Source organism: Temnothorax longispinosus, chromosome 6 (genome assembly GCF_030848805.1).
Source record: "Temnothorax longispinosus isolate EJ_2023e chromosome 6, Tlon_JGU_v1, whole genome shotgun sequence".
NCBI classification, from domain to species: Eukaryota; Metazoa; Arthropoda; class Insecta; order Hymenoptera; family Formicidae; genus Temnothorax; species Temnothorax longispinosus.
This window is the reverse complement of record NC_092363.1, coordinates 20,134,157-20,159,874: the sequence shown is the minus strand read 5'-3', so window position 1 is coordinate 20,159,874 and position 25,718 is coordinate 20,134,157. Positions and strand designations below refer to the sequence as shown.

The 25,718-nt window shown below is 34.9% G+C and overlaps 1 protein-coding gene and 1 long non-coding RNA gene across 9 annotated transcripts in view; one reads left to right on the top strand and one right to left on the bottom strand.

Moving 5' to 3' along the window:
- Positions 1-25,718, bottom strand: part of LOC139815342 (uncharacterized) — a 97,254-nt gene that overhangs the window by 8,468 nt on the left and 63,068 nt on the right. For 5 of the 8 annotated variants that reach the window (XM_071782202.1, XM_071782206.1, XM_071782199.1 and 2 more), the window contains 4 exons: positions 2,916-3,520; positions 846-1,068; positions 468-607; positions 47-199 (listed from right to left, as the gene is read on the bottom strand). In XM_071782202.1, the coding sequence (XP_071638303.1) occupies positions 47-199; positions 468-607; positions 846-1,068; positions 2,916-3,279 (880 nt within the window). In that variant the 5' untranslated portion in view covers positions 3,280-3,520. Of the gene's footprint in view, positions 1-46; positions 200-467; positions 608-845; positions 1,069-2,915; positions 3,521-5,045; positions 5,713-8,285; positions 8,440-15,161; positions 15,322-25,718 lie in introns of those variants that run through there. The other 3 variants (XM_071782205.1, XM_071782204.1, XM_071782200.1) reach the window with 3 other exon arrangements.
- Positions 5,710-6,235, top strand: LOC139815343 (uncharacterized). The gene is made up of 2 exons (XR_011732715.1): positions 5,710-5,872; positions 5,932-6,235. It is a non-coding gene; the product is annotated as an uncharacterized lncRNA (long non-coding RNA).

The following is a 25,718-nucleotide window of genomic DNA, read 5'->3' as shown; positions in this document are numbered from 1 at the left end:
AACAAGTTAAACACAGTTATATTAAATTGTAACTATATACACTTACCCTCAAGACCGATGAACGCATTGGCATCCACGTGGGTAATCAGATTTCCGTCGAGCTCCAAAGAGTTTAATTGCGTCAAGTGGGAGAATACACGCGCCGGGACCTCACGAAGGTGATTGTGCGCCAATCCTAATGAATCGAGCGCTTTTAATCCTGAAAGGATAAAACGTTTTATCGATGAGCCCATTTCATTTAATTGTATGAAATGCTCGTTACACGTTTATTTTATAAAAGCGCTTTATTTATATGCAGATTGAATATATATATATATATATATATATATATATATACGTAGCACACACATTAAAAAAGACATTGGTATAATTAAAATTACAATTGTTCTGCAAAATGGTTCAGCAAAAACTGAAATGTTAAAAAAGACACGTCTTATGAAATAGAATAGATTAGATATTGATTTTACCTTCAAAATCTCCTTCTGATATGCTAGATATGCGATTCTCTTGCAGTTCTAGTTTCTTTAACAATTCTAACGAATTTAAAGCTTGAGTTGGAATTCTCGTGAGTTCGTTTCCGCCTAAATTAAGTCTTTTGAGTCTCCGGCTAAAAACGCGAGATTTAAAATTATTAAAATTAGGCTAAAATATTAGGACTTATTTTTTATTCGAAGCTTCTTATAACAATGTATAACTTTAATAGAATCACAAATTTAGGAATTAAATTAGCTATTGGCATGCAAACACATCTTAATTCAAGTCTCTTTTGCAATTTTGGGTAAAAGAGCTTTTTGATTTGATTTTTATTGACTTGGAACTTATAAAATCAGTAAAGAGCAACTTACTTATCGAGTCCTTTGAATGCATCTGCTTCTATACTGGAGATTTTGTTCTCATAAAGGGTGAGGATTTCGAGTGTGTCGAGACCTTCGAAAGCTTTACCGTGGATGGCTGCGATTTTGTTACGGTTTAAATTCAAAATCAGGAGATGGTGAAGGTCTCGCAACGCGATAGATGGGACGCTACTCAGCGAATTTTGGGAGAGATCCAGCTGTGTCAATCCAGTTCCTGTAATGAAGTGTATTATTTGACTCTCTGTTTGCATTCGCGAGATCGCTTATATAAACCTTATAATTTGACCAATGCTGTTTTCGGGAATTTCTCAAATTTAATACGATAATTTTACATATTTATTTCATAAAAATTACTTTGTTAATTTAATAATACGTATCTAATAAAACGTAGCGTATAAATTTGGAATTCACTATTCATAGTTATGTTTGAATAGAAGGCAAATTTTAAACGTGATACCGTCTTGACTACTATTGAAAAAAATGCGATTATATCAAAATTGTCTTAAAGTTAGCTAAACTTATGATGTTTTATTTAATTACAAAACAGTGATTTCCTATGCATGTTATATATGTATATATTAGAAAATTTTGAAATTACGTACGTATATATTTACATATATATATTCACAAGAATGTAAATATTATTTATAAATCTGTTGAAATTATCTTGCATTTTGCGGAAACTGATGAATGGTTACTTTGCAGAGCATAAAATGCCGCACTGACTAATAGTACAAAGTTTCCTTCCTCCTTCATATATAATTAATTTGCTGTAAAACACACGTGAGCGCAAAACCGGTTGGAAAATAACATTTTCTATATTTAATGTACTTTCGACGTTGCGAGTTAATGCAACTGAGTGATGTCGCGCCGAGACGCCTCGCAGTGCCGCATTCTCATTAAGTTCCCGGTATACACGCGATGTCGTTATCTCCGCGTATCTTGAATACGGTAAGTGTAAAAAGAACGTATTTTCCAGTTCCTTACAGTAATTTATTCCGAATCTGGGTGGCCGCAAAGGCGATGTGGCAATCGCGTAAGTCCGGGATTTTGTGAGAGATTTAAAGGCGGGTTAAATTTACATTCGACTTTAACGTGAGTCATGCGTGACAGATTGAGTGCTTCAATGTTGGCTTTAATATAAAAATATTGCTTTAATATAAATCGTCCAATATAAATATTGATTTTAAATTGTCCATGAAAGTTTTTTGACGCTTGAGAGAACAAGTACTGTTTTACGCTGTAAAATATATTGCATGGAATTTGTAGAAAAATATTACGTGAGCTTCACTACTTCTCATTGACCGCGATACACTTTGAAAATTAAAACGTTGATATATTCATGGCTGACCTTATTCGTGAATTGAGTTTTCTACTGTCTAATTTTCTTTAGAAATTATTTCTAAAAAAAATTCTCAAAATTTGAATATTTGCATAAATGTATTAGATTACTAAAAAAAATTTACGATTCAATTAATCACTTGTCATGATTATCATGAAATGTAAAAATTAATATCTTAACAATTTCTGAAGTTAAAAATATTTAAATATTTAAGCATTTAGTATTTGGTTTGTTATAGCATTTGATTTTATACTCAATTGTAATGAAAATGTTTATGTGTGATCCGAGATGTGATCGATAGTAGCTATCCATTATCAAATGACTCTTTAACCTTTGTTAAAAGTCTTTAACCTTTTGCGATCCTATTCGGGTAAATTAAACATTCGGCAATCCATAATGGTTTTTTAAATAATTTTCTGATCCAAATATCAATAACTAGGTCACGCTGCGATAAAATTAAAACGTATAAATAAAAAAAACACAATTTGCTTATTTGTGGAAATTAATTCGGATTTCGCAAACAAAATTGATTTCATAAATCGTCGTGTTTGTTTTGAACCTTAAATTCAATATATTTTAACAAAATATGTAAATCATATAGATTTCATATATCTACTTTTTCTGAAAAAGAGGTGAAAATCTCTTTTGGCTCTCTTTCGCGCGTACCACTGATATTTCTGTTTAACTCCGCTATAAGTGAATATTAATCACACACTCACCGATAGAACTAAGGGAAGATTCCTCGAGTACCGCGAGGGTACTGTTATGGATGGTGAGGTGGCGTATGTCGAGCCCGAGGAACACGTATCCCTGCAACTTGGGCAGGTTGTTATGCCTGAGCCTAAGATAGAATATCACGAGGTTCGGCCTTCCCTTAAGCACGGCCATGGCCTTGGAGATGTGTTGCAGGTCGGTGATCTCGCACACAATGTCCAGGCCGGATTTCTTCAAGCTACAGTAACAGGGCGCGATCTCGGCATGGGACGGACAGACGCCCTGCGACGTTTGCGCTAAGCTCGTCGCCAGAACGAGGCAGAGCAACCACACCAGCCGCCACACATCCGACAGAGCTTGCTCCCTCATTTTTCGTGCGACTCCACGCTTTCTCCCCCACGACTTTGTCACAATGGCCGACCCTCCCGTACCTTACTTTCGCCCTCCGTGTCTATCCCCCTGGCGTTCACTCTCGTTTTCTGTCGGCCGCACGCCTCTTTCCAATCTTCCCCTCGCGCCGTCTCCGTTTCTGTACCTGCAGCCTGCTACTTAGCCTCTGCTCTTTTCATATCCATTGTTCGCTCTGCCACGGTGTACCAGTACACCGAGTCTGCAAGTAAAACAAAAGCTTGGTAAATCGAAGAGAGATAAGGAACATGTAGTAGTAGTCGGAAACAGGAAACTTGATATAAATACATTAGTCTCTCAAACAACTTTCTTTGATAATGAAGCATAATGGAAAATGTAGCTTGCGCAAACAAGGTTGATTTTAATTTTTAATTGTGACATAAATGGAATATTTCCAGCCTATCTATTATGAATATCATAAATGTCGTTACTCTGTTACGGAAATAATAATGTAAAATGTATGTCGATTCAACAATTTCTTTGTTTATTTAAACGTAATCTGTCTTTTTACAAATCGTTTAAAATACTAGTTAGTGCATGCAGTTACGAAAAATGCCATGACACAATAACATTGCTAAAATAGTGCAATGTTTAGCATCCTTCAGTTTAATATTTATCCAATATCTGTGTAGTTTATATGTAAATGGAAGATGGAAATTCACTGAAATTATTGCTAGCGCAGAATAGCACATACATTCTGGCACGAAGCAATAATGGCGTTATGAGCGGTATTGTAACGCCACTGGTGTACTGCAAACTTATAATACGAAAATATTCATGTATATGCGTAATAAACGTCGACTTATTGGCAGTTACGATAACTGCGCGAAACTTTTATGCAGAGTCGTTAGTAACTGTAGTAACATTACATTTTAGAGTATTTATTAGGCGCTATATACAACATTGCAATGCAATTAACATAATAATATTTCTAAAAATCTAGCATGTCGAAAACCAGCACAAATCACTCTTGCACCTTATTTATATACGTTTGTTAATTTATATAAGCAGAAATGAGACATTAAAAAGAATTGATCTTCTCTTTTTGGATAGACTTAAAATTTAGTTTTTGTTCATTAAAAATTTACACAATCCAACAAAGGGATAATTTTATATTGGAAATAAATAAATTTAATTTATTTTCAAATTTTTTAAAATTTTGATAGGTTATAAACATTAATAGTACTTTATAAAAAAAAAACTATCTTTATTGTTTATCCCCCCGCAGCGTTTACAAGGCGTTTTTATAAGGAACGTTACCCAAACCTTTACACTACTACCCTTTCTCCTCTCATTTTAACCCTTTGGACCAACGGCTTAACGTCTCTTTCCGAAAGACGGAGCCCAGTTTGCTCCGCACAAGAGCCTATCTTGCACGGAGGGGCGCAGCTTCGGAAAAACATTCCATGTTTACATGGCTCTAGTGGATTCGAACCTGGTTCCTCAGATTACGAGTCTGGCGCTCTACCACTAGACCACACTACCGCCCTAATAGTACTTTATATTTAAATGTGTTAAAATTTCAGTTTTTAACGAATTTTAATTAAATGTTTTTATTCCAAGAAAGGAATTTTATTTTATTTAAAAAATTAATGATTAAACGTTTATTATGAAAAAGCCGACTCCGGATTTGATCTGGATGTTATCGAATTTTAATATCAGTGCGTTTGTTTATCTTGTAATAAATTGTAACGCGCCCAATTGCGTCATGAGCAATTTACACTTACCGAGCCATGCGGCGGATACCGTATCTTCTTCTAGCTCGTAATATACTCAACGGAAGACGCAAAATGGAATGACGATGCGTACTCGCGTGATCACTAGGCATCGCTTTTGATATCACTATGTGAGTTATTTCAAGCGATTAGCTAATCGATCACACGCACGCAACACTGACGTCTTCTCGTACACTTTCGCATTCTTGTTATGGAACAAATATATTCAAGCGATTAACAACATTTACAGATGTCCACGAGGAAACTTCTCGGCTCGTGAAGCAAACGCGCTTCAGCGCATTGCAAGTCGGATGTGGGTCAATTCTCACTTCGTGCACGAATATCGAAATCACTCTCCCGACGATGATATCTGAGGAAGTTTCAGGCCACAATCGCAAAGTAACGTTGATATTGTGTAACGAATGTGTCACTATTATGGTCGTAGCTCACGATTCCAGTGGTGTGCGTGAATGATTTATTTTCCCGATAAACACCTTTCACCGTGGTCTACGCTCTCCACCTACGCGGCCGCAAACCCGATCAACAAAATCGCCACAAAGCAGACAAAGCTTCCGCCACCACCCACGAAGTAATCACTCACTGCTTCCCCATTTGGTAGTAATATTCACACTGCTGTCTATCCGGCGCAATTGCGCCGCGAGAATCGCCTCGGTATGTTGCGTCACGATGTTATCGTCGTTCGCAGACAGTTATTGACAGGATGTATCAGTGACTCGTTAGCACGGAATCAGTCTCTCGTTAATTTTCCCCGGAAGAAACACATCTGCGGTGCGACGCACACATCGATACACAATTCACTTAAATCCGTCAGTGGAAATGTAAGGCACGATCAACGTGATCCAGGTAGATTTGGTAGTGATTCGGTAATAATCCACAGTAAAGCCACAGCAGAATCGATGATACCGATAGCGAAGCTATCGCTAAGACAGTCTCCTGGCCAAGATGCGAAAGCGTTACAATTTGTAGAGCCGAGAGCTCTCTGCTGCGTGGCTGGTGACCGGGTGTCCGTTGGCATTATCATTGCCCGACTAATGGACCCCTTCCGGTACACGGATCATGGGATCGCGACCGCGAGAATACGCTGGCCAACATTATTGTTGCGCGCTTACGATCGCACATAAAGTGTTTTATGTAAAGAGTTTGTAACTGCGAGGGAAAAGTAAAGAATAATGAAAAGCTTAATATCTCGATTTATGAGTTTTCCATGTAAAAACATCACGTTCATATATCTCGGCATATTCTTTTTTGTTAGAAATCTTTTTAGAGTAGCAATATCAAAAATTTAAATATTAAGTTATGTACAGTATATTTTTATTAATATACTTTCAATGTTTTTTAACAGCTACGTCATTTGAAAGATTGTATTTGAAATGTGATACTCTGTTTACTGATTCTTTTAATAACTCCAGGATATAGGTGTGACGCTGTATATATGTATAGACATTAACAGAAGGATAATGCAAACGAATTGATTCCTTTTTACTTTGAAATGTAAATTTCTCTTTTCACATTTCCTATATGCGAATTTGCACGAGTAATTTCTATATATCAGCGTTGTTAATTCTATAAACGAAACGAATGGATGGATGCAAATATAAATTCATACTCAGGAAATATAAAGTTTTAACACAAATGTCATCAGCAAAATGAATGAGTTCATATTCTGGGCTCTGAAAGCATATGGAATAGATATCTACTATATGTTTGGAAGTAGAAATGTTATATATTCCGAATTCAAACTATTCTATTATTATTGTGTTCAAATTAATATTTTGTAATAACTTTGTATTACTGTTTCCAAGTTATGCATGTTCAAAAACACATCTTCTTATCATCAAATTTATACAGCTGGAAACGACATTAATCTTTCTATATATCTGTCAAAATAATCTCATACAATCTTCCAAATTAATAAAAATGGCAGATATCACTTCCGGATATCAGATCGGATAATTAGTTTTATTTATTATCTAAAAAGACAATTTGTTTTGGATTAATATTTTATTAATCATGTCTTAATCACAGATTATTAAGCCAATCATTGCAGGGAGATAAAGAAAAAGGCAGACGATATACGTTATTCCGAATAGGCCTTCGTACACTCTTTTTGAAATTAGGGCGATAGATATAACATGATTGCTAATTAAGTTCGGTGATTCACAGAGAGGGAGGTATGAATGACATTTTCGCGCGATATCTCTTAAATTCTATTCTTATTTAGCACAATGAGCGTAAAATTCAAAAAGTTATCGACGTGTCACAGTCGAGAATAAAATGTAGAAATATAATTTATGCGATGAAACGATGCCGTCATCGAGATGAGAGAACATAAATATTAAAAAGAAGTGGTAGCAAAAGTTATAATAAATCCCTTTCTGCAAATTATGTCGCGCTGTACGTTACAAAATGTAATACGCTTTTAGCGTCGTGTTTCTCAAATTGTGATTTACGATAAAGCTCCGAGAATAATGTGGGACCGAGAACAGTAATTAGCACATCGAATATTTGGACAAGAGGCGAGGTGCGAGTCCTTTCGGTCAACCAGTTGACGTCGACCAAATCGATTCGTCTTCGCTTGCCCGACAATAGCTTACCGCGTTTTGTTTGTGTAGCGGTTGGCATAGAATAAATTGTACAATTTAATGAGAGAGAGAGAGAGAGAGAGAGAGAGAGATATATATACTCTGCAGTTAAATTGAATGACGTCGACACTTCGATCTGCCCTTCGTTTGCAGCACCCGCTTTTTTCATTTTCCATGCCAACGCGCTTACGCGATTGATTTTCATCTCGAGCAGAAGAAAGAAAGAAAGAGAGACCGCGAAATCTAATTTAATAATCATAATCTCAAATATTACCGTTTTTTTTATAACACTATATCAAAGAAAGATGTCACGATGCTTTTAACTTGCTATTAAGGTAGAAAAAAGATGCTTGTTCACAATTCATATTGTGTGATCTACAGGTCACACAAACGATATTATCACATTACGATTAAATTATCTAATTGTATTCCATGACTTGTGTCTATTTTATTTTTCTTAACAGACTCGAGCAGATGCTTTCAGCTTAATTGTGACAATCAAGTTTGCAAGAAATTTTGTGATATTTTATCAGATTAGATTAATTCATTAATTTAGCGTATGATAGTTCGATTTTCCATTGCTCAAATATTTGATAATACAGATCAGAATGAATTAAGATAAGCTATAACTATTTTGCTCTTTACTTACCATTTTCGTCAATTAACTCGTAATGATTATAGAATGTTTCTCTTCGCCTCAATTGCTCCAGTTTTATGTGTTTTCGCGATCGCATGACATGGCCCATAGCTCGATCATGTTTCCGATTTCATTACATTGTCATGCTATGATCCTCGTTATCTCACTACGATCAAAACGAGACGTTTTGCAGTTGAATTATAACGATCCGATTCATATCAAATTCTTGGGATGCGGCCTAAATCCTTAGCATGCTTCAGCGTTAAATATATGATGAGCTTGTTACGCTTTATTAGCATACATTGCGCGTGATTAACATGCATCGTTGGGTGCATCGACGCATACGAGGATCGACGTGTGCGTTTGCGTAGAAGTAAATCGATGGCAAATGTCGCATACGATTAATATGCATTACGACCAACGAAATCAAAGATAGAGTTGCTAGAAAATTTTTATTGTTTCATATGCTCGCACAGCGATACAATATTGGCTAAAACCTGCCTGCGAATGATCGTAAGCTTTGTGGATTCTATGATGAATCCGGGATCCGTATTACATTTTGATTTATTCTCTTATAAATTGTAAATTGTAATTATAGAGAAGCATTTAACTCTTCTGAAAGAGTAGCATATTTTAATCTTGCATGCCCTCGTTTCTCATCGCGACATTTGAATTCAATTTGGACGTTAGGAATTATTAAAACGATTGACTATACGTGTGTGAAAACGCTAATTATAAATTTAAGATCTCCACAATGTATATTTATGTGACTTGAACAAATGATATAATAGGTACAATAGTCGGACAGAATATAGATATACATATACATATACATATACATATACATATACATATACATATATGTCATTAGAACATTAACTAATTGTAAGTAATAATCCCAAACGATCTCATCTCCAAGGAGCTGTGTCGCATTTGGGTCGCGAGTAGATTCGAACGGAATACCTAGGCTTGATTGGATATTTGCATAAATCTTTTATACATATCGCGTAGGCTTTAAATGGCAGCATCGCAAAAGAAATATCCTGCGAATTCGCAATGTTCTTAGTTCGTGAAATCATTTCCAGAAATTGTCCGTTATTCCATCTCAGTCGCAAAATGATAGAGACAGTACCCTGCTTTTCCATCCTGTCGCGTAGTTATATTTCTCTCCGGTCGAGGGAAAGCTACATTTTCTCTCAACCGACGGAAATCGCTGAACTTCGGCGTGTCCGTTTCATGGATGCTCTTACCTCCACTGTGTACGTCTTTTACAGTATTCCATTCATAATTGAACTCTTTATACGCGAGAGAAATACGAGAGAAGAACTGTCTGCCGTGTGACAATTCGGGTGGGTGACAGGTAAAAAGGACATTTTATAAGTAACGCTGTGCCAATGGAGAGTGCAAACCTCGCAGAGCCATTAAATTATTGGCTTTGCAAGGATTTCTGCATGTAATGTGGGGCGGATTGGAACTTTCCAAAAACGCGCTCGTATTCTGATCGCTCGTAAGAAGATTACGGTGGAAGATTATGGTACGAACTCCCTTTACTGAACACACATGGGAAATACGTTATTCACATTTCCCTTCGCTGGTCGTTTCTGCCGTTTCTAGCCCCAATTAACTCGACTTGCCTTTATATTAACGCTTGCGGATATTACGTTCGCGCATGCATATCAATTCACATCTCGGCTGCACGTCTCGGCTGAAACTTACAATGTACATTAATCTTTCTCATCCCTTCCGTAACGTTCCGTATTCGTACAATACGGGACACAGTTGATAACGTATCCAAAGATTAAACCGGGCGGCACCGTATTTATGAAACGGCGAATTATCCCGTACGTCGTTTTATATCCGGAAATGAGAGCGTTATTAATGCATACGTCTGATCGTATCGGAATAACCTCGATGTGTGTATTATTTCATTCTTCATTTCGGTAAATACTGTCCATCTGTGTACATAGTCCGTCCGTGCGTTTCGCCCTCGCAAAATCGAACCGTCCATGTTCGAGAATATGCGCGGCGAAAGATTAAACCGTTGAAATATCCGCTGGATATTTTCGCGCCGCTATTTCAGAATTAGATTGATAAGGAGAAACGGAAGTAGCGTGGGCGCATCGAAGCGTACGTTTCGCGATTACCGTACAACTTCCAACGTTATTCACTGCCAGCCAGCATCGGATGTTCTCGGATCCGAGAGTGTGCCGCCGGCGCATGCATCTACTGCCGCGAAATGCGAGAATGCGAAATGCCGAATGCGCTTCTCGCATCGCGGCATCCGAATGCGCCATGCAAGGCTGAACTCTTGGTAACGCTCGTCAGATAGAATTCGCGGTGGACTTTTAATTCTGCAGGAGACTGTACAGTATATTCACCTTTTACCCCCGCGGCAGCGTGACGGGATGCGACGAGTTCTAACTGAATATTTTGTTTTGAACAGAACAGGTGAAAAACTCACAGACCTACATTACGTTTTCCAACCTCGGGAATGTATATTTTGATCAAACTTTTAATACAAATTGTTTCATCGCGAGTTTCTAGATTGCATATTTTCAAAAACATTAAAGATATAGGAAGTTGAAGTAGAAAGAAACTAATGATTGGAAAATGAGATTGAAAATTATATCAGAAATGATTTCACTGATATGATAACATTCTCGGAATCATTGCTTTTTACTTTTCTAAGTATTTATTTTCCTTGTTTTTAATTGGTTTATAATAAGACCATATGCATGTGCACGAAAAACTAACGCAATAAATACAAAATTTTTGCCATTGCGCAAAAACGATTTTGGATTGTCATTCTAACATTGAAATACGAACGATCTCTTTTTAATATAAAATCGCATGAACGTCGCGAACATTTGATCCGACGTTATGTCACAATGTGCATTTTAACGTAAAAATACGTCGCGACGTTCTGTCAACGACTTGACAAATGGTCGATAAGTGCCTGAGGCAGGAAGAAGAGAGCACTGCGCGAAAACCCGACAAATCATCTTTAGCTTGAAACGGGCACGCTTTCTTTGGCGACGCATTCACTATAACAACTGGATAAGTCTTAAAACGAGACGACAGACAAAATATTCATCCGGCAGGTTTTTCGCCTGGCGCATGATGCTTGAGGAAAATAGATCTGGCATAATGAAGTGCCCCCAGTTCCAACTAATGGCGTACCATTAGTCAAAACGCTGCGCTCGTAAGAGGATTTCACATTCAAACACTAACGAAAGAGAAAAGGAACGATCACAAAGTTTTTCTTCCTTTTTTCCTCCTGTCCGTGCAAACTCTCCAACAGCTTGCCAATTTTTTTGAATGCCCAATTTGTCGTCCGCGCAAGCTTACTGGAGATTTATCGCTTCGTGCAATCTGTATTTTCGTTTCAACAACAATCCACTTCGTGTTCTTATTCTTTCACAAGCTTTTTCTACTTTATACAAATATTATATTTATCCTCTCGATTTTACGATTTATACGCTGTTCTAGAGCTTACATATCTTTAATTTCAAAATTTTAAATCCATTTTAATCATTATGTTACGTGGAATATGTTTTGCCCTCATGAATATTTATATTTATATTGTATAAATATTTCTTGTTATTTCTTTCTGAATTTTATATATTATTTCGTAGTCGTAAAAATCTGTACATTATTTTATGGTTTTAATGTTTAAATATCTATAATGTAAATACGATATAATCATAAATAATTTTCTACGTTGTATTCAATACAATGTGTCATAGCACCGATTTTATACTGAAAAGATGAAATTTTGTGCAACATCCTGCGTGTCACGTTCACCACGTCCTCTGTTAACTATCTAGATTTCACTAGATTTCAACATCCCAGACAGAGCAAAATTAATGGGCAAACCTACATCGCTTTCCAATTATCGCCTGTCTACGGAATGTGTATTTTCTGTTGGTCGTTTCATCGACGTACCATTTCACCTGTTCGTATTTCGTGTGTCCCCATAGTCTGCGAACTATCAAAAGAAAATTGCACAAAATATTTTAGCTTTTGAACGTGGCAGCAACGCGCGTACATGTGTAACTTTATTCTTCGCCGAATACGCCCGGTAACGACAGTCGTTAAAGAACAAAAACCGACGTTTTATTTTCAAACGGAGAACACACGTACATAATAACAACCTACGCAGGTTAATGCCAAATCCCACTCTTTAATAAGTCTCCATGTTTTGCTTCAATTTTCCAATGCGAACGGACGGTTGTTAAATCATCAACGCATGAAAATAACGTTATCGCATACATGAATATCTAGTAAATAGATTGCATATTTCTCCGTGTACGCGGTATCCATTTAATTATGAAAACAGCTATATGACGCAATTTTTACATAAACCAGCGCGTAGCTACAGGCAGTTTCCAACTTTTGTATTTGAGCGATAGAAAAATCGAATTATCAAAAACATGCGATATGCAAATTCATTCTCGTGCGAGTAATCGAACTCTATCGTTCATGAGCTAGTCTCTCTTTCGGCCCGCTCTTATTTCCTACCGAAAACATTTCTTGCTTGAATCGCCATAGATTTTCGCGAACGAGCTGCGCTGTGTCCGCGAAACATATGCAAATGCGACGCGCAGCATAACAGTAACACCGCCGCGCATCGGAAGTTTGCATATTTTCCGCATACATGTGCGTGGCAACGGACGAATGCGTTGAATAAGGACGCGTCGCGACGTCGAACTTGGTTCCGGTCGCGGAATATGGCATTCGTTAGCGCCGGTATAACGGCTGAATGACCTAATGAACCGTGCGTGCGTCCAACAGCGGACTCCTAATTAGATCTGGCTCGTACGCCATGACATTGTCCTGCCGCGCCGTGCGTATTAATAAACAGAACAATAGCGTGTCCATCATGGTTAGAACATGCTTTATTTAATATTAATAATTTTAAGCTTAATTTTCAAACACACGTATAACAGTTATGTAGTTATAAGAAAGTGATACAGATATTAATTTTACCGAAACATTTCTTGCTTGAATCGCCATAGATTTTCGCGAACGAGCTGCGCTGTGTCCGCGAAACATATGCAAATGCGACGCGCAGCATAACAGCAACACCGCCGCGCATCGGAAGTTTGCATATTTTTCGCATACATGTGCGTGGCAACGGACGAATGCGTTGAATAAGGACGCGTCGCGACGTCGAACTTGGTTCCGGTCGCGGAATATGGCATTCGTTAGCGCCGGTATAACGGCTGAATGACCTAATGAACCGTGCGTGCGTCCAACAGCGGACTCCTAATTAGATCTGGCTCGTACGCCATGACATTGTCCTGCCGCGCCGTGCGTATTAATAAACAGAACAATAGCGTGTCCATCATGGTTAGAACATGCTTTATTTAATATTAATAATTTTAAGCTTAATTTTCAAACACACGTATAACAGTTATGTAGTTATAAGAAAGTGATACAGATATTAATTTAATGGTGAGCAATATATATATATTTTTTTTTTATAAAAAAATATGATTTTAGTACATTCCTTATTTACTCAATTAATTGTGTAATATATATATATATTAAATTGTTGTACAATTAGCGATTGGTTTGAGATTGATTATTTTGTGGTATAAATATATTTATATTTATATAAAATATAAACGTCATTTAATATAATTAATTGTTATGTTAAAATAAAATTTTAATAAAAAATTAAACTTAATTTTGCAAAAACTCTTGTTGATTAATCTAATTACAGCAATTAAAGAATGACTGGTTATGAAATTTCTCGACAATATTAGTTTAAAATTGAATAAAACTATTACGTGGAACAATTTCTAGTGTAAATTTGGAATGAAATTGAGTCATATCACTTTTAAAAGTTGGATATTTTTCTTTCTAAGAATTCAATATTTCAAATATGATAGTGCGTTTTTCTTTTTTGCCATTAAAATTTTCATATTTCTATTGAAATTTTATCGCAATTTTATTGAAAGCAAACTTCAGAAATGGGTTATTCGGGAAATTGTTAAAACATATACAGCTAAAATATAAAATAATTTATTACAAAATAATTATTTACTTTATATATTTTTTATAAAAATATAAAATATCATATAAATTAATAATTTATTAATTTTTTCATGTATCATTTGTAACAAAATCATTTGAGAACGTGAAACACACATTATACAGTAATACCGCATCGGTATAATATAACATTAACATAATATATTGATATTATAGTTAATCTACATATAAATGAGAAATAAAGATTACATATATTTTACTAGATGGAAAATAAAAAATTTTTTTTATAAAAAAATTTTAACGATGAACATTATCAAATCTTAATTGAAAGTTTTCTATATGTGTGTCATATAAGCATTAGATAAGATATTTTAGTATCACATGCTGACTATTATAATAAGATAATGAAAAATATAGTAGTAAGAGAAGCCTTAAATAATGCGGTATATCACAAAATTTATTATAAATCACATCGAGTCAGGTTTCTCATTCTATTGACAGAGAGATTTCATTCTCTGGCAGATATAATAAACCATAAAATCCGATTACCGCGCATTATCGAGCCCTTCATTATGCGACAAGAATCGATAGGTGAGCCTTCGCCATCACGCCGTCGCGGAAATCTATCGAGTCTTCATTACGAAATCACGGTGAAGTTAGAACGTTTATTTGAAGAATACACGCGATAGTTCCGAAAGAAGGACTACAGGTTGAAAAAAAGAGGCGAAGGAAAGATGACAAAGACAGAAATGCTGTGAGAAAGCCCAAGGCTCGTGCATCAAGTGATCCATCCGTGACAAACTGAGGTCGGCTACAGCTCTCCACACACGAGAGGTAATTTTATATTCTCCCCTTGGCCTCGTACTCACAGTCACGACGTTACTTCACCTGTTGGTTACTCGACGTTTCGCTTGGCCTCCCTCAACGTATACGTAATATTGATCCGCCACCACTCGGAGGGAGGCGAGGTGGGTTCCGGCTGTCCTGTAAGACCTCAGCGAGTATAACGTGACTCGGGCGTATAATCACGATCGCTCCGACTGGTATTCAGGGAAGACAGCGCCGAAAGAATGATCCCCTTAAGGAGATGACCCATATCCCTAGATTGGCCAATTATACGCCTTGAAACAGACTGTCGCCGTCTGTATTAACGATTCTCGGAAAGAGAAGAATACGGGATTACGGCGCCTGAGACTATCTTCCGCGGCGCATTGCAAGTAATAGAGGAACTCTGTGTTAAGGAAACATGCCATAGCAGCATAATAGGTACTATTTGTGCATCATTTGTACTTCCAAAACTACGTACGCTCAAAACTGTACGCAATGCACAGCAGATATCAGATATATCCTTATACACGTGCAAATCTATTAGAATGTTTAAAAATAAGATAAATTTATATCTATTAATACGTTTATTTTCTCTCGTTATTCAGAAAAATAGTAGTGTTATCTTTTATCTCTCGATACGGAAAAGAAAATAACATAGAAATAGAGTTTGCTATTTTAACCGATAGTTGATATTAATCGACGAAGAAACAAGAACTGTTTTTTTTTGCCTTGAAAGTATTAAAATCGTGCTGATAAACTATAAGCCGCACCCTTTCGTGTCTTCCGTTTTTGCTGCATTCGTAAGGTATAGATTAAGAAAACGCGGCAGCTCTTCGCAAACTTCCACGAGGTTTCTCGCGCTTAATTACCCACGCCGAAATTGAATTCGCGGCCTATTTAATTTGCCCATAAATTTCGAGCCGTGTTGCTTCCGCCTGTATCACGCGATGCCATTTTATGGAAGAAACATCGCGAGTAATCAGTCTCGACAAAACAAAGAAATATCTAGCAACAGGCGAAACAGATTTTCGTGGAATCTCTCTATATTACGTATATCATTTAACGTCATTGCCGAATAAATAAATAAAAATAAATTTTGACCGAACGTTGATATTACTGGGTCAGTTGCATTTTGCCATTTATTTTATTACGAAAAAATGAATTAAAATAATTGCAGATATTAAAAATATAATTCGTTATGTTTATATGTTAGTCGCACGGAATCGAACAAACAGACATGAATAGCGGTAGTTTAATTAACGTGTTTTTTTATGTATAAACGCCAAATGTAAAACTGGCAATTACATCTTGCGACTGCGTACAGTACGCGACCATTGATTATATTTACGTTCTTCTGTTAAACAAAAAATTTACTTTACAAATAATTAATTAACGAAAAATTCTTTAGTAATTAGCTTTGTAGATATGCGCATTATTTCTATAAAAAAGATTATATTCTGCAAATTTCTTGTGATTAAATTTTCGAAAAACTGCTCTTTACAACAAATCTGTACTTTTTTAATCAGTTATCGCGCGCGTTTATAATATTACAGTTGAACTTGCATTTGACATTTTTGTCATATTAATATGCATCTACTTGATGCTTCGATTATTATCATCTGAAGTGCAAACATGCTTGCATCAACGTTATTACGCGAAACAAGTAACTTTCTATGTCAATCAGTCAATTCAGAGAGCGCACTTTAATCCTTGTTTATAAAATAAAAGTGCATCTCTCTCTCTTTCTCTCTCTTTATAAGTCACGTTAAAAAAATAGTGCAAATCCTATTATAAAAGGTAGACAATTCTGAAAAAATCAAATATACGTGTCAGTTTTTGTGCTATCACGATACCTTATTTTAATTTTTTCAAATTAAAAACACAGATTTTTAGAAAAACTTGATTGCAAGTGACAAATGATATTTTATCACATAGAATATTCTAAAGTGGCATCTATTTGTTACGTGATATCAGAGAAATATAGAAATATTAAAGTTCTAAATTTTTTTGAAAAGGTTGAGTGTTTTTGATATGCAAGAGTGTTTTTGGTATAACACGAATAAAACATGATCAAGTCAATCATTTTGGCAAGTATGACCATTTTATTGCGGTATCGTGATATTACATTTTTAATGTATTTTCATGATTCTTCCCGACATATCTTATTTTACGAGAAATAGTGAAATTGTCTACTCTACGAAGTTATTTATATCTCCATCATAAAACTTGATTTTATATCGGTTCAGAAAGGAAATTTATTACTATTTTATTGCGTGTATTTGAAAAAGTATTAGATTTTTATAAAGATTAACTTTTTAACTATTTTTGGATATAGACTATTATTTGTAAAACTTAAATAAAAGTTTTAACTGTCGCTTAAAAAATATAAAATATTTAAATTTCTTAATTTTTTTCTAAATTTTATAAAAAATATATAAAGAATATTATTAGATGATATAATCATATTGTCTATCAAAATATATGCACGTTACTTTTTTTTTAAACTTGAGCTATAGTTTTATAAAGATTGATGACTATTTTTAGGTTTTGAGGGAGGGAGTAACTTAGACTTTTTTTTACATACTTTCCTCTCATCAATACCGTAATTTTATGGCGAGCTTATTTTTATTTAATTTATAATAGTATTTTTATAAAAATGTAGAATAACTGAAATTTATTATTATTTCTAAGTAAAATGGATTGCCGAAGTTGGTACATATATATATTTTTCTTAATAAAAACACCATTTAAACGATTATTTTGGCAATAGCAATTATAAATTATTTAAGTCAATTGCGATCGAGTCAATGTTATGAAAGCTAAAGATGGATTTCGCGGTTGGAATAATTTCATATTAGCGGAGATGCATCGCATACGTGCAACAAGCTTTGCAAAATATCGTTACCAGGCTTAACCTCGTTCTCCGCTCCGGTGATATACGTGAACATTACGATGTCATCGAAGCCACAAGCATCGTCGTACCGGTCGCGATAAAACGTGTCAGATATTTCCCCAGAAATTTTCGAAAAATTGTATCCTCTAGCACACGTTCCACGCGACGATCTGAACATGCAAAATTCTGAGAAAGAAATCCCAGAATCCGAAAAGTATAGGATAACATACCGTAAATCGTGCAAGTAAACAACACGTCAAAATATATTTTCCCGAAATATTTGAAAAATGCATAATTTTGAAATTAATCACAATAAATATAAAACGATCACAATACATCAAAATATTTAAGTAAAACGCGAATAAAGTTTTAGTATAAAATTTTTCATATAGTTTTATACTTTTTTTACACAACTAATAACTTTATATTCTTTACTATTATGTAACTTTAATTCAGATGATTTGGTTTGTTTGAACAAAATTTTAATACAGAGTACTCTCGTGAAAGAGAAAGATAATTATGAAAATTATGAAAAGTATAGCAAGTAGATATTTATTAAGAGAAAAACGTTTCCAAGTTATTGAATTCGCATATGTGAAATTATTTTGATATTTCCATTCAAATAGATTTTATGTAATGAAATGATTCAATTATCTGCTTTTATTAAAGCATACGGTTGGCGAACAGAAAGGGAATCGTTAATTGAATGTGTATGAGATATCGTAAAATATTACAGCCGATGTATTAATCCGTTGCCCAATATCAGCACGCGATTATATTAATTCGTTATGTCAGCTATGTTGCCAAAAAAATGACTTTACGCCGCATCTGTGTCCACGGTATTACCGTGCGCTGGAAATGAAATTGCTACATTTTACAGCGTCGGCGATATGTTATGGCTTGTTGCTGTTTTAATGTTCCTCTTTGTCTACGTGTTATTATAGTTCTAACCCTCCAGACAATACCCACCATGTATCATATCGTTAAACCCTACATCTTTCTTCTTAGTCGTTACCACTTTCACGGAGATACCCTTGCAATAAGAGGCACTTTTAGCTCCGTAATTCAAAAGTATTTTACAACATCAGCTGCTTCGCTCGCATATTTTTGACATAGAAAAATATCGGTACGGTTTCGTGGATAATATTTTTAATGCGTTAAATAAAGAAATTTTTTTAAAGCTATTATTTAGTCTTCCGTATATGTATATATAATACATTATGTGAAATTCGTAATGTATTGTTCTCGTATTGTTAACGTTTTCGCTTAAGTAATAATAATTCAGTAACTGAATTATTCAATTCGATAGTTTAGCCAATCGCTAATAGAATCATGAAAAAGTAAAGCTAATTCGGTTAAAGAGAGGCATTGAGAAAACAAACAGTGCTCACTAAATGTAGTACGAATATAAAAAAGGTTGTCACAGTTCTATTTTGTAGGACATATACAGTCTTTTAGGGAAGCATAATCAAATACAACATAAAATTTGTGTTAACAAAAGACAAATAGTAAGCGCATACGCCGAAAGAATTTATAACATTATAACCGACAAAAAGAATTTATCCAATTATATATTTTAACAATTTTAATTATTTTGAGTTAACAACACATTTCATTATTTAGTTATTAATTACGCTTTTTTATTTTAATTTTACTTTATTTAATACAAAAGAAATTTTTGAAGTCTGTTTCTCATTTTCAACATTTAGATTCATTTATTTATTTTAATTTAAATAGATAGTTTTAATACTCTTTGTATGAAGATTTTTATCTTATTTTATAATAAATAATTCATTCTTGCTAATCATAGAGTATACAATGTTGCAAAGCGCATACGAACAATCGACTATCAGAATTCGTACACTAATGCTGACAAGTTCTCCGAATAAGCTGGCATCTGGATTTGATTAAACTGTACAGAGAAACTTGTATCTCGGAAATCCCGCGCGAATCAAAATTACAACTGTCTGCCCAGCTAACTTGTGGAACTGTAGGAATATTAGGTTATAACATTTTGCATGAAAAATGTGTGTTACATGGATAATTACGCTAATGTATAATTTGAGACAAAAGAGAGAGATATTTGAGATAAAGAAAACGTGACTGTTTTTTAGAAACAGCTACCAAGTTTTTTTTTGCGATTACAAAAAGAAAGTTTTGCTATCACAATCATTGCTATTACTGCATATTTTTAATATGAAAATTGAACTTGATATAAAAGCTACACCATAATTATTTTTTTTTATATTATAATAAATCTTTTGATAGTATAAAAATTTTGCCGAATAAATATATTCAACATTATAATTACATCTCTTAAGTTCTGTTTAGCACATTATGGTTTTTCAAATCCCTAGCATGCTTTCACATGGTTAATATTATATACAGTATATTATGCTGGTTAATAATATTACAGTATATATGCTGTATATATTACGTGATATTACATACCAGTCATGAGAGTCAATATTGATCTTTATAAAAACCTTGTCTTTGCGGTGGTACATGACAACGTGTTTAACAAAAGTATTTCGAAACATCTCGAGGATGGAAACAATATTGCGCATAACACGAGCAACTCTGTGGTCGCATAGAATCGAGTATCAGATAATAATCCGGGTTAAGTTCTGGTTTAAGTCTCGGGTTAAATATGCGGTCACCCTTAGATTTGCCGCAGGAGTTAGTAGTTTTAGTCTTAGCACTCATATTTCATCGTAAGCTCGATATATATAGAAGAGCCGATAAAGATTTCCTGTATTCGCGGGAGACTTGACCTCTGAAACCATGAAGATTTATAACTTTTTTTTATTAAATTTGAGCATATGTTATCTTTAAAATATCGCAGTCAAAGTGGATTATGATTAGCTCTAATGAAATATTCACTAATAAAAACGATATTGAAACATTGATTGTAATTTTATCAATATGCATCTTAAAAACAACGTTTTATGCAACTCTTAGTGTTTCTGCTTTCAATTTACGAGTTAATGGTAAAAAATCGCTCTTAATTAAAAATTCAAAATTCTGTGCATCCTCATAAAATTTTTTGACCAATACTTATATGTATATGACACACTAACAAGGATGAATAACATTCTTGGTAATCTTCTGTGTAATTAATATTCGTGCGCATGTTACGCGATTATTCCCCGCGGAGACGGTGCAATGTCCTAACTTGGAAAAGTTATAATCATAATCGTACAGTTACTATTTTAAGCATACGTATATTATAATTGATGCCGCGGTCTAGACTCGGACCGTCGTTAAAAAAGACTCATGCATGTGCTTCCGTTGGCCATAAATAACAATTAGTGCCTGGAACTCTCTGCAATGTTAACTAGGATTAGCAATGGCCGTTTCTCTCGCGAGTAAAATTAAAATATTCCGGCGCGCAGCGTCCAATTATAATTCCCCTGTTCAATAACCGAGTTCCCAATCGGCATTATAAATATATACATAACATTGCATGCCAAATAATTACACGACATAATTAATCACAGGCGACATAAAGTTTTCACCAATATCGTATAATTGGTACGCTGGATGATATTAAATATTATTACGCTACTATAGTAAAATGCGACTTGACATTATTAATTATTATTTATTTACACGTGAATTTAAAACCCATTTATTGTAAGTAAATAAAATAGAAAAGAAGATAAAGCAATAATTCGGAATAAAATAATTTAATAGATACTGTTTTATCTACATATTATACTGCAGATTTAAATAATTTGACGGTCGAGGAATTATGCTTTAACATTCTAACGCTTCAAGTGTACATAATGTCGCATGAAATAATATGAAATTCTTTGATGTATGAGCTTTTTTCAGTCAATGTAAACGAACTTGAACGATTTGATGAACAGTAGGACTGACTGTGATTGTTACTTTATGGAGTGCACGTTTGAAATACTCTACGAATCACTTTAGTTAATGGCAGGCTTGTATTTACCTCACTAGGTAATCTTATTAGGCAAGTAAAATATTTACGAAACTCTCCCTCCTTGGAGGGCCGCGTGCAATGCGCTGAGACGGTATACTGCGATAATGGCACCGAAACATTTATTAGTTAGCACGTCTGACTGCCAAAGGTAGTTTGCCGATCGTAAACTAATTGTGAGAGAAGCTTGTTGTGTTCATGGTTGTCGAGAGAGAGAGAGAGGAGGGGGGAGGGAAATTCTACTTACAATAAACGATAAGTTCAATAATACTCAAATCGCATTAGAATCGCGTTTCTCCACAAAGAGAATCGAATTGCTTTGCTGCCAAATATTGTTAGGGTGAAATTACATCATACACGCAATAATTTTGACTGAACAGTAGGGCAAGAATACATTTGCAACTAACGAACACAGAGAGAATTGCTCAGTATACAGTAGAAATGCTTATAAATATTATTAAGAAATCAATTTTTATGATAGCTATTCTACTGTGGTATACTTTGATATAGCAAATCGAAATTATTACGTGCTTATTATAAGCTTATTAGGAAAAAAAAAATAGTATTATCATCGAAAAAATATATAGAATGCTCTTTCTTGTCTTCAAATGCGATAATATCTTGTATTTAATTATATTAATTAACATTATTAACGCAATTGTCATTTTATTTGAAGATGAACATTATCGAAGTAATGACATAATTTTTATTTGTATCCCTACCGCGTAATTTGTACCGCCTGATTACTAACACGTACGATGGCAAAGTAGTACCAGTATATAATATTCACATAATCGACGTCATATATACCTATGTACCAACATACATGAATCACACGGCGGGGCTAATAACTTCAGCGCAGGCGATTTGTGGGCTACCTTATGATGAAATTCATTATGGAAGATAATCAGATACTAAATTTTTAATTTGCAGAACAAAATTGGGAGCGAGAATGACAAAACCCCTGTCCTTTTTATTAAATCTGTTTGAGCGAGGCCATGATGTGAGGTTAAATCTGAATCGAAATTTGAGCAGAGATATTAAAAAGTCTTAAAAAAAAAACTAGGAGAAGATTAATATACCGCGACGTAAATTATAATTTCGATTGTATTTCATCGCACAGCCTCGCGTATTTATCTTCGAAAAGCTTTGTAAGCCATAACGATTTCCGATAGCGAACCTGGCATAGGTGTGACACGAATGCCGCTCAAGTTTTATTCGTTGCGCCGGTGTATCTCGGGTTTGGTTGAAATGTGACTAGAATTACATGTCACAATTTTTACAACAATGTCGGCGATTCTATTTCCGAGACAGGAAAGGAAATCTCTTTAGTAATATGCGCGCCATGACAAGAATAACGGTTTTACAATAGTCTACCATTGCCATGTACAATATTCCTTTGATAGTACTTCCATGAAAAAGTTCTTGTTAATAAAATTAGAACGAGAAACCCATTATATTATTATCTTAATCTTCATTTGCGTAACTTATTAATTTTAATATTAAATAATCCTGATCATCACATTTAAAAATTTGATTAAAATTAAAATCTATTTAAAATTAAATAAAAAATACATTTTATGTGTTTCCTATATAATTCTGGAATTTATTTCTTGAAAAGCAATTCTTGCTTCTAATCGAAAATAAATCAAATATTTCGTAATAGATTTATGCCTTGCTAATAAAAGTTTACCCACTGTTGTCTATATGTAATAACCCATTCGTTATAATCAATGGAATCGAAAGAAACTACAGTTATTTTGATATGCTTTCGGTATCTGACATATTGATTTGCGCCTTTTAGTAAGTAAGACTGTTTCAATTATTGCAAGAAACGAATTCGCCTTGACCCACCAAATGTCGCGTGTGCATATCCCACGTAAAATGACTGGACTAATTGAACGATATCTGTCGATGGGTGGAGCATTAAATATTACCGTTGTGATATAGTTCAGAAATAGCCGATTATCCTAATTACCTTTCTCGGCATTGATTTCCATAATGGCTATGTGTATGTATATCACAGCGTGAACATTAATTTCTGGTGTGGAATAGTGATTTTCGCATTTGAGGACGAATATGCGATGATGGATGTGCGTGGAAGGTAGAAAGAGACCAGAAACCAGCAACTCGGCGGCTGCCGAGACGCAACGGCTGTGGTCATGCTTCATAGTAATTAGAAATCGATACGCCGTTATGTTTTTCTTTATCGCTCGCGACGAGGGAATGAGAAATAAGTCATGCGTATGCAAATATTGTTACTTTTAAAATAGTTTTTCTATTGAGTAGATGAATATGTTAAAAAATAGGAAACGTAAAATTACTCTGTGTATTATTTTCACTTCTTTTTATGAAGTTAAACCAAATTTTCAAACTAGCGTTAAGAGAGTATTCTTTTTGAAACAGAGAACGTGACCAACACTAATATGTCATATGTAGAAGAGTGCGCTTAAAAAGGGCAGGTAATAAAAATAAATCTTGCAGGATGATTTAAAGTAGTAGCTTCTAACTTTCCAATCTTTTTTCAAGTCATTTGTAGAAAGACTCTTCTCTACGTAATGTCGATGAATTCGACATAACTTTAACACGGAAGTAGAGCAGTTGCAAAAGTAATAAGTTTAATTATGTATTTTTTGTTTTTAGTCTTTAGTTTATAATGTATGTACGCTTTTAATGCTCGCGAAGAATTTAGCTAAAATTATTTCGTTGTTTCTACGTCGGGATAGGACGTAATAAACCTGCGGAATTGTCTCGACTGACGTGGATTTCATCCACGTGTAGCATCAACATCAGCATCAGCATCACGTAGCGACGCGATGTGGGCATGGTAGCTGCCATCTAACGCAGCAAAGCCGACGTAGTTAGGGAACGATACGTGTCGCGAGAGATATCAACGTAATTAAGGAGAAATGATCGTGCTCGTAATGGCCGTGACGGTAATCCGTAGACGGTAATCTCGTAAAGATTTAATCGGAGTTAAGACTGAATTTTAAGACATGGGCGTTATTTGCAAGAAAATTCTCGAAGAGTACTCTGAACAATTTTCAAGTTTCCGCCGAGCAATCAATTCGAGGAGTCTTGGCGTGGCGTATCGATCGCGAACGTAACAACTCTGATGATGAGCGCCTTCGAAACTCGAGGAAAATTATACGCCATAACAATATGGATTAAGGCTAGTGGTTAGAACAGGCTTCACACGCGATCTAAAATCGCAACGGCTATCACTTTAACGACATCATTTGGCATTTTAAGAACCGATATTTTGACGAAAGCTTAATGGAACGTTATCGTGCATCGCAACTATTCAATTTTCGATATTGAATATTTTCGTACCTTACTTTCATATATAAATAAAAGTTTTCTTAAAGTTACGTGCGCTTAAGAAACAATAGAAAAGCGAAAACATTATATAGAGAAGCTCGTGAACTTTAAATAATATCAGACAATTCTCCAAATTCTCGTTACGGAAAATTTGACATAGGAATTATACAATTATAAATCAGCGTAGGAAAGAGTGAGGTTGGTGAACGTACATTTCTGATGTGACAATGATGAATCTAAATCTCGTTCCGATGTACAAGCTGCAACAAGAGAGCATGCAAAATTTTTCCGAACGGATAGAAAAATGTCTGTTCTAAATGATGAATTATTAGAGATGCGGGGTTTTGCAAAGAGAAAATTAATATCGCGCGTCGCTATTTGATGCAAGGCATCGTTGCGGGGGTTACGTCGATGGAACTTTGCGAAGCCGCGAACAAAAGCTTGTGTATTGAATAAC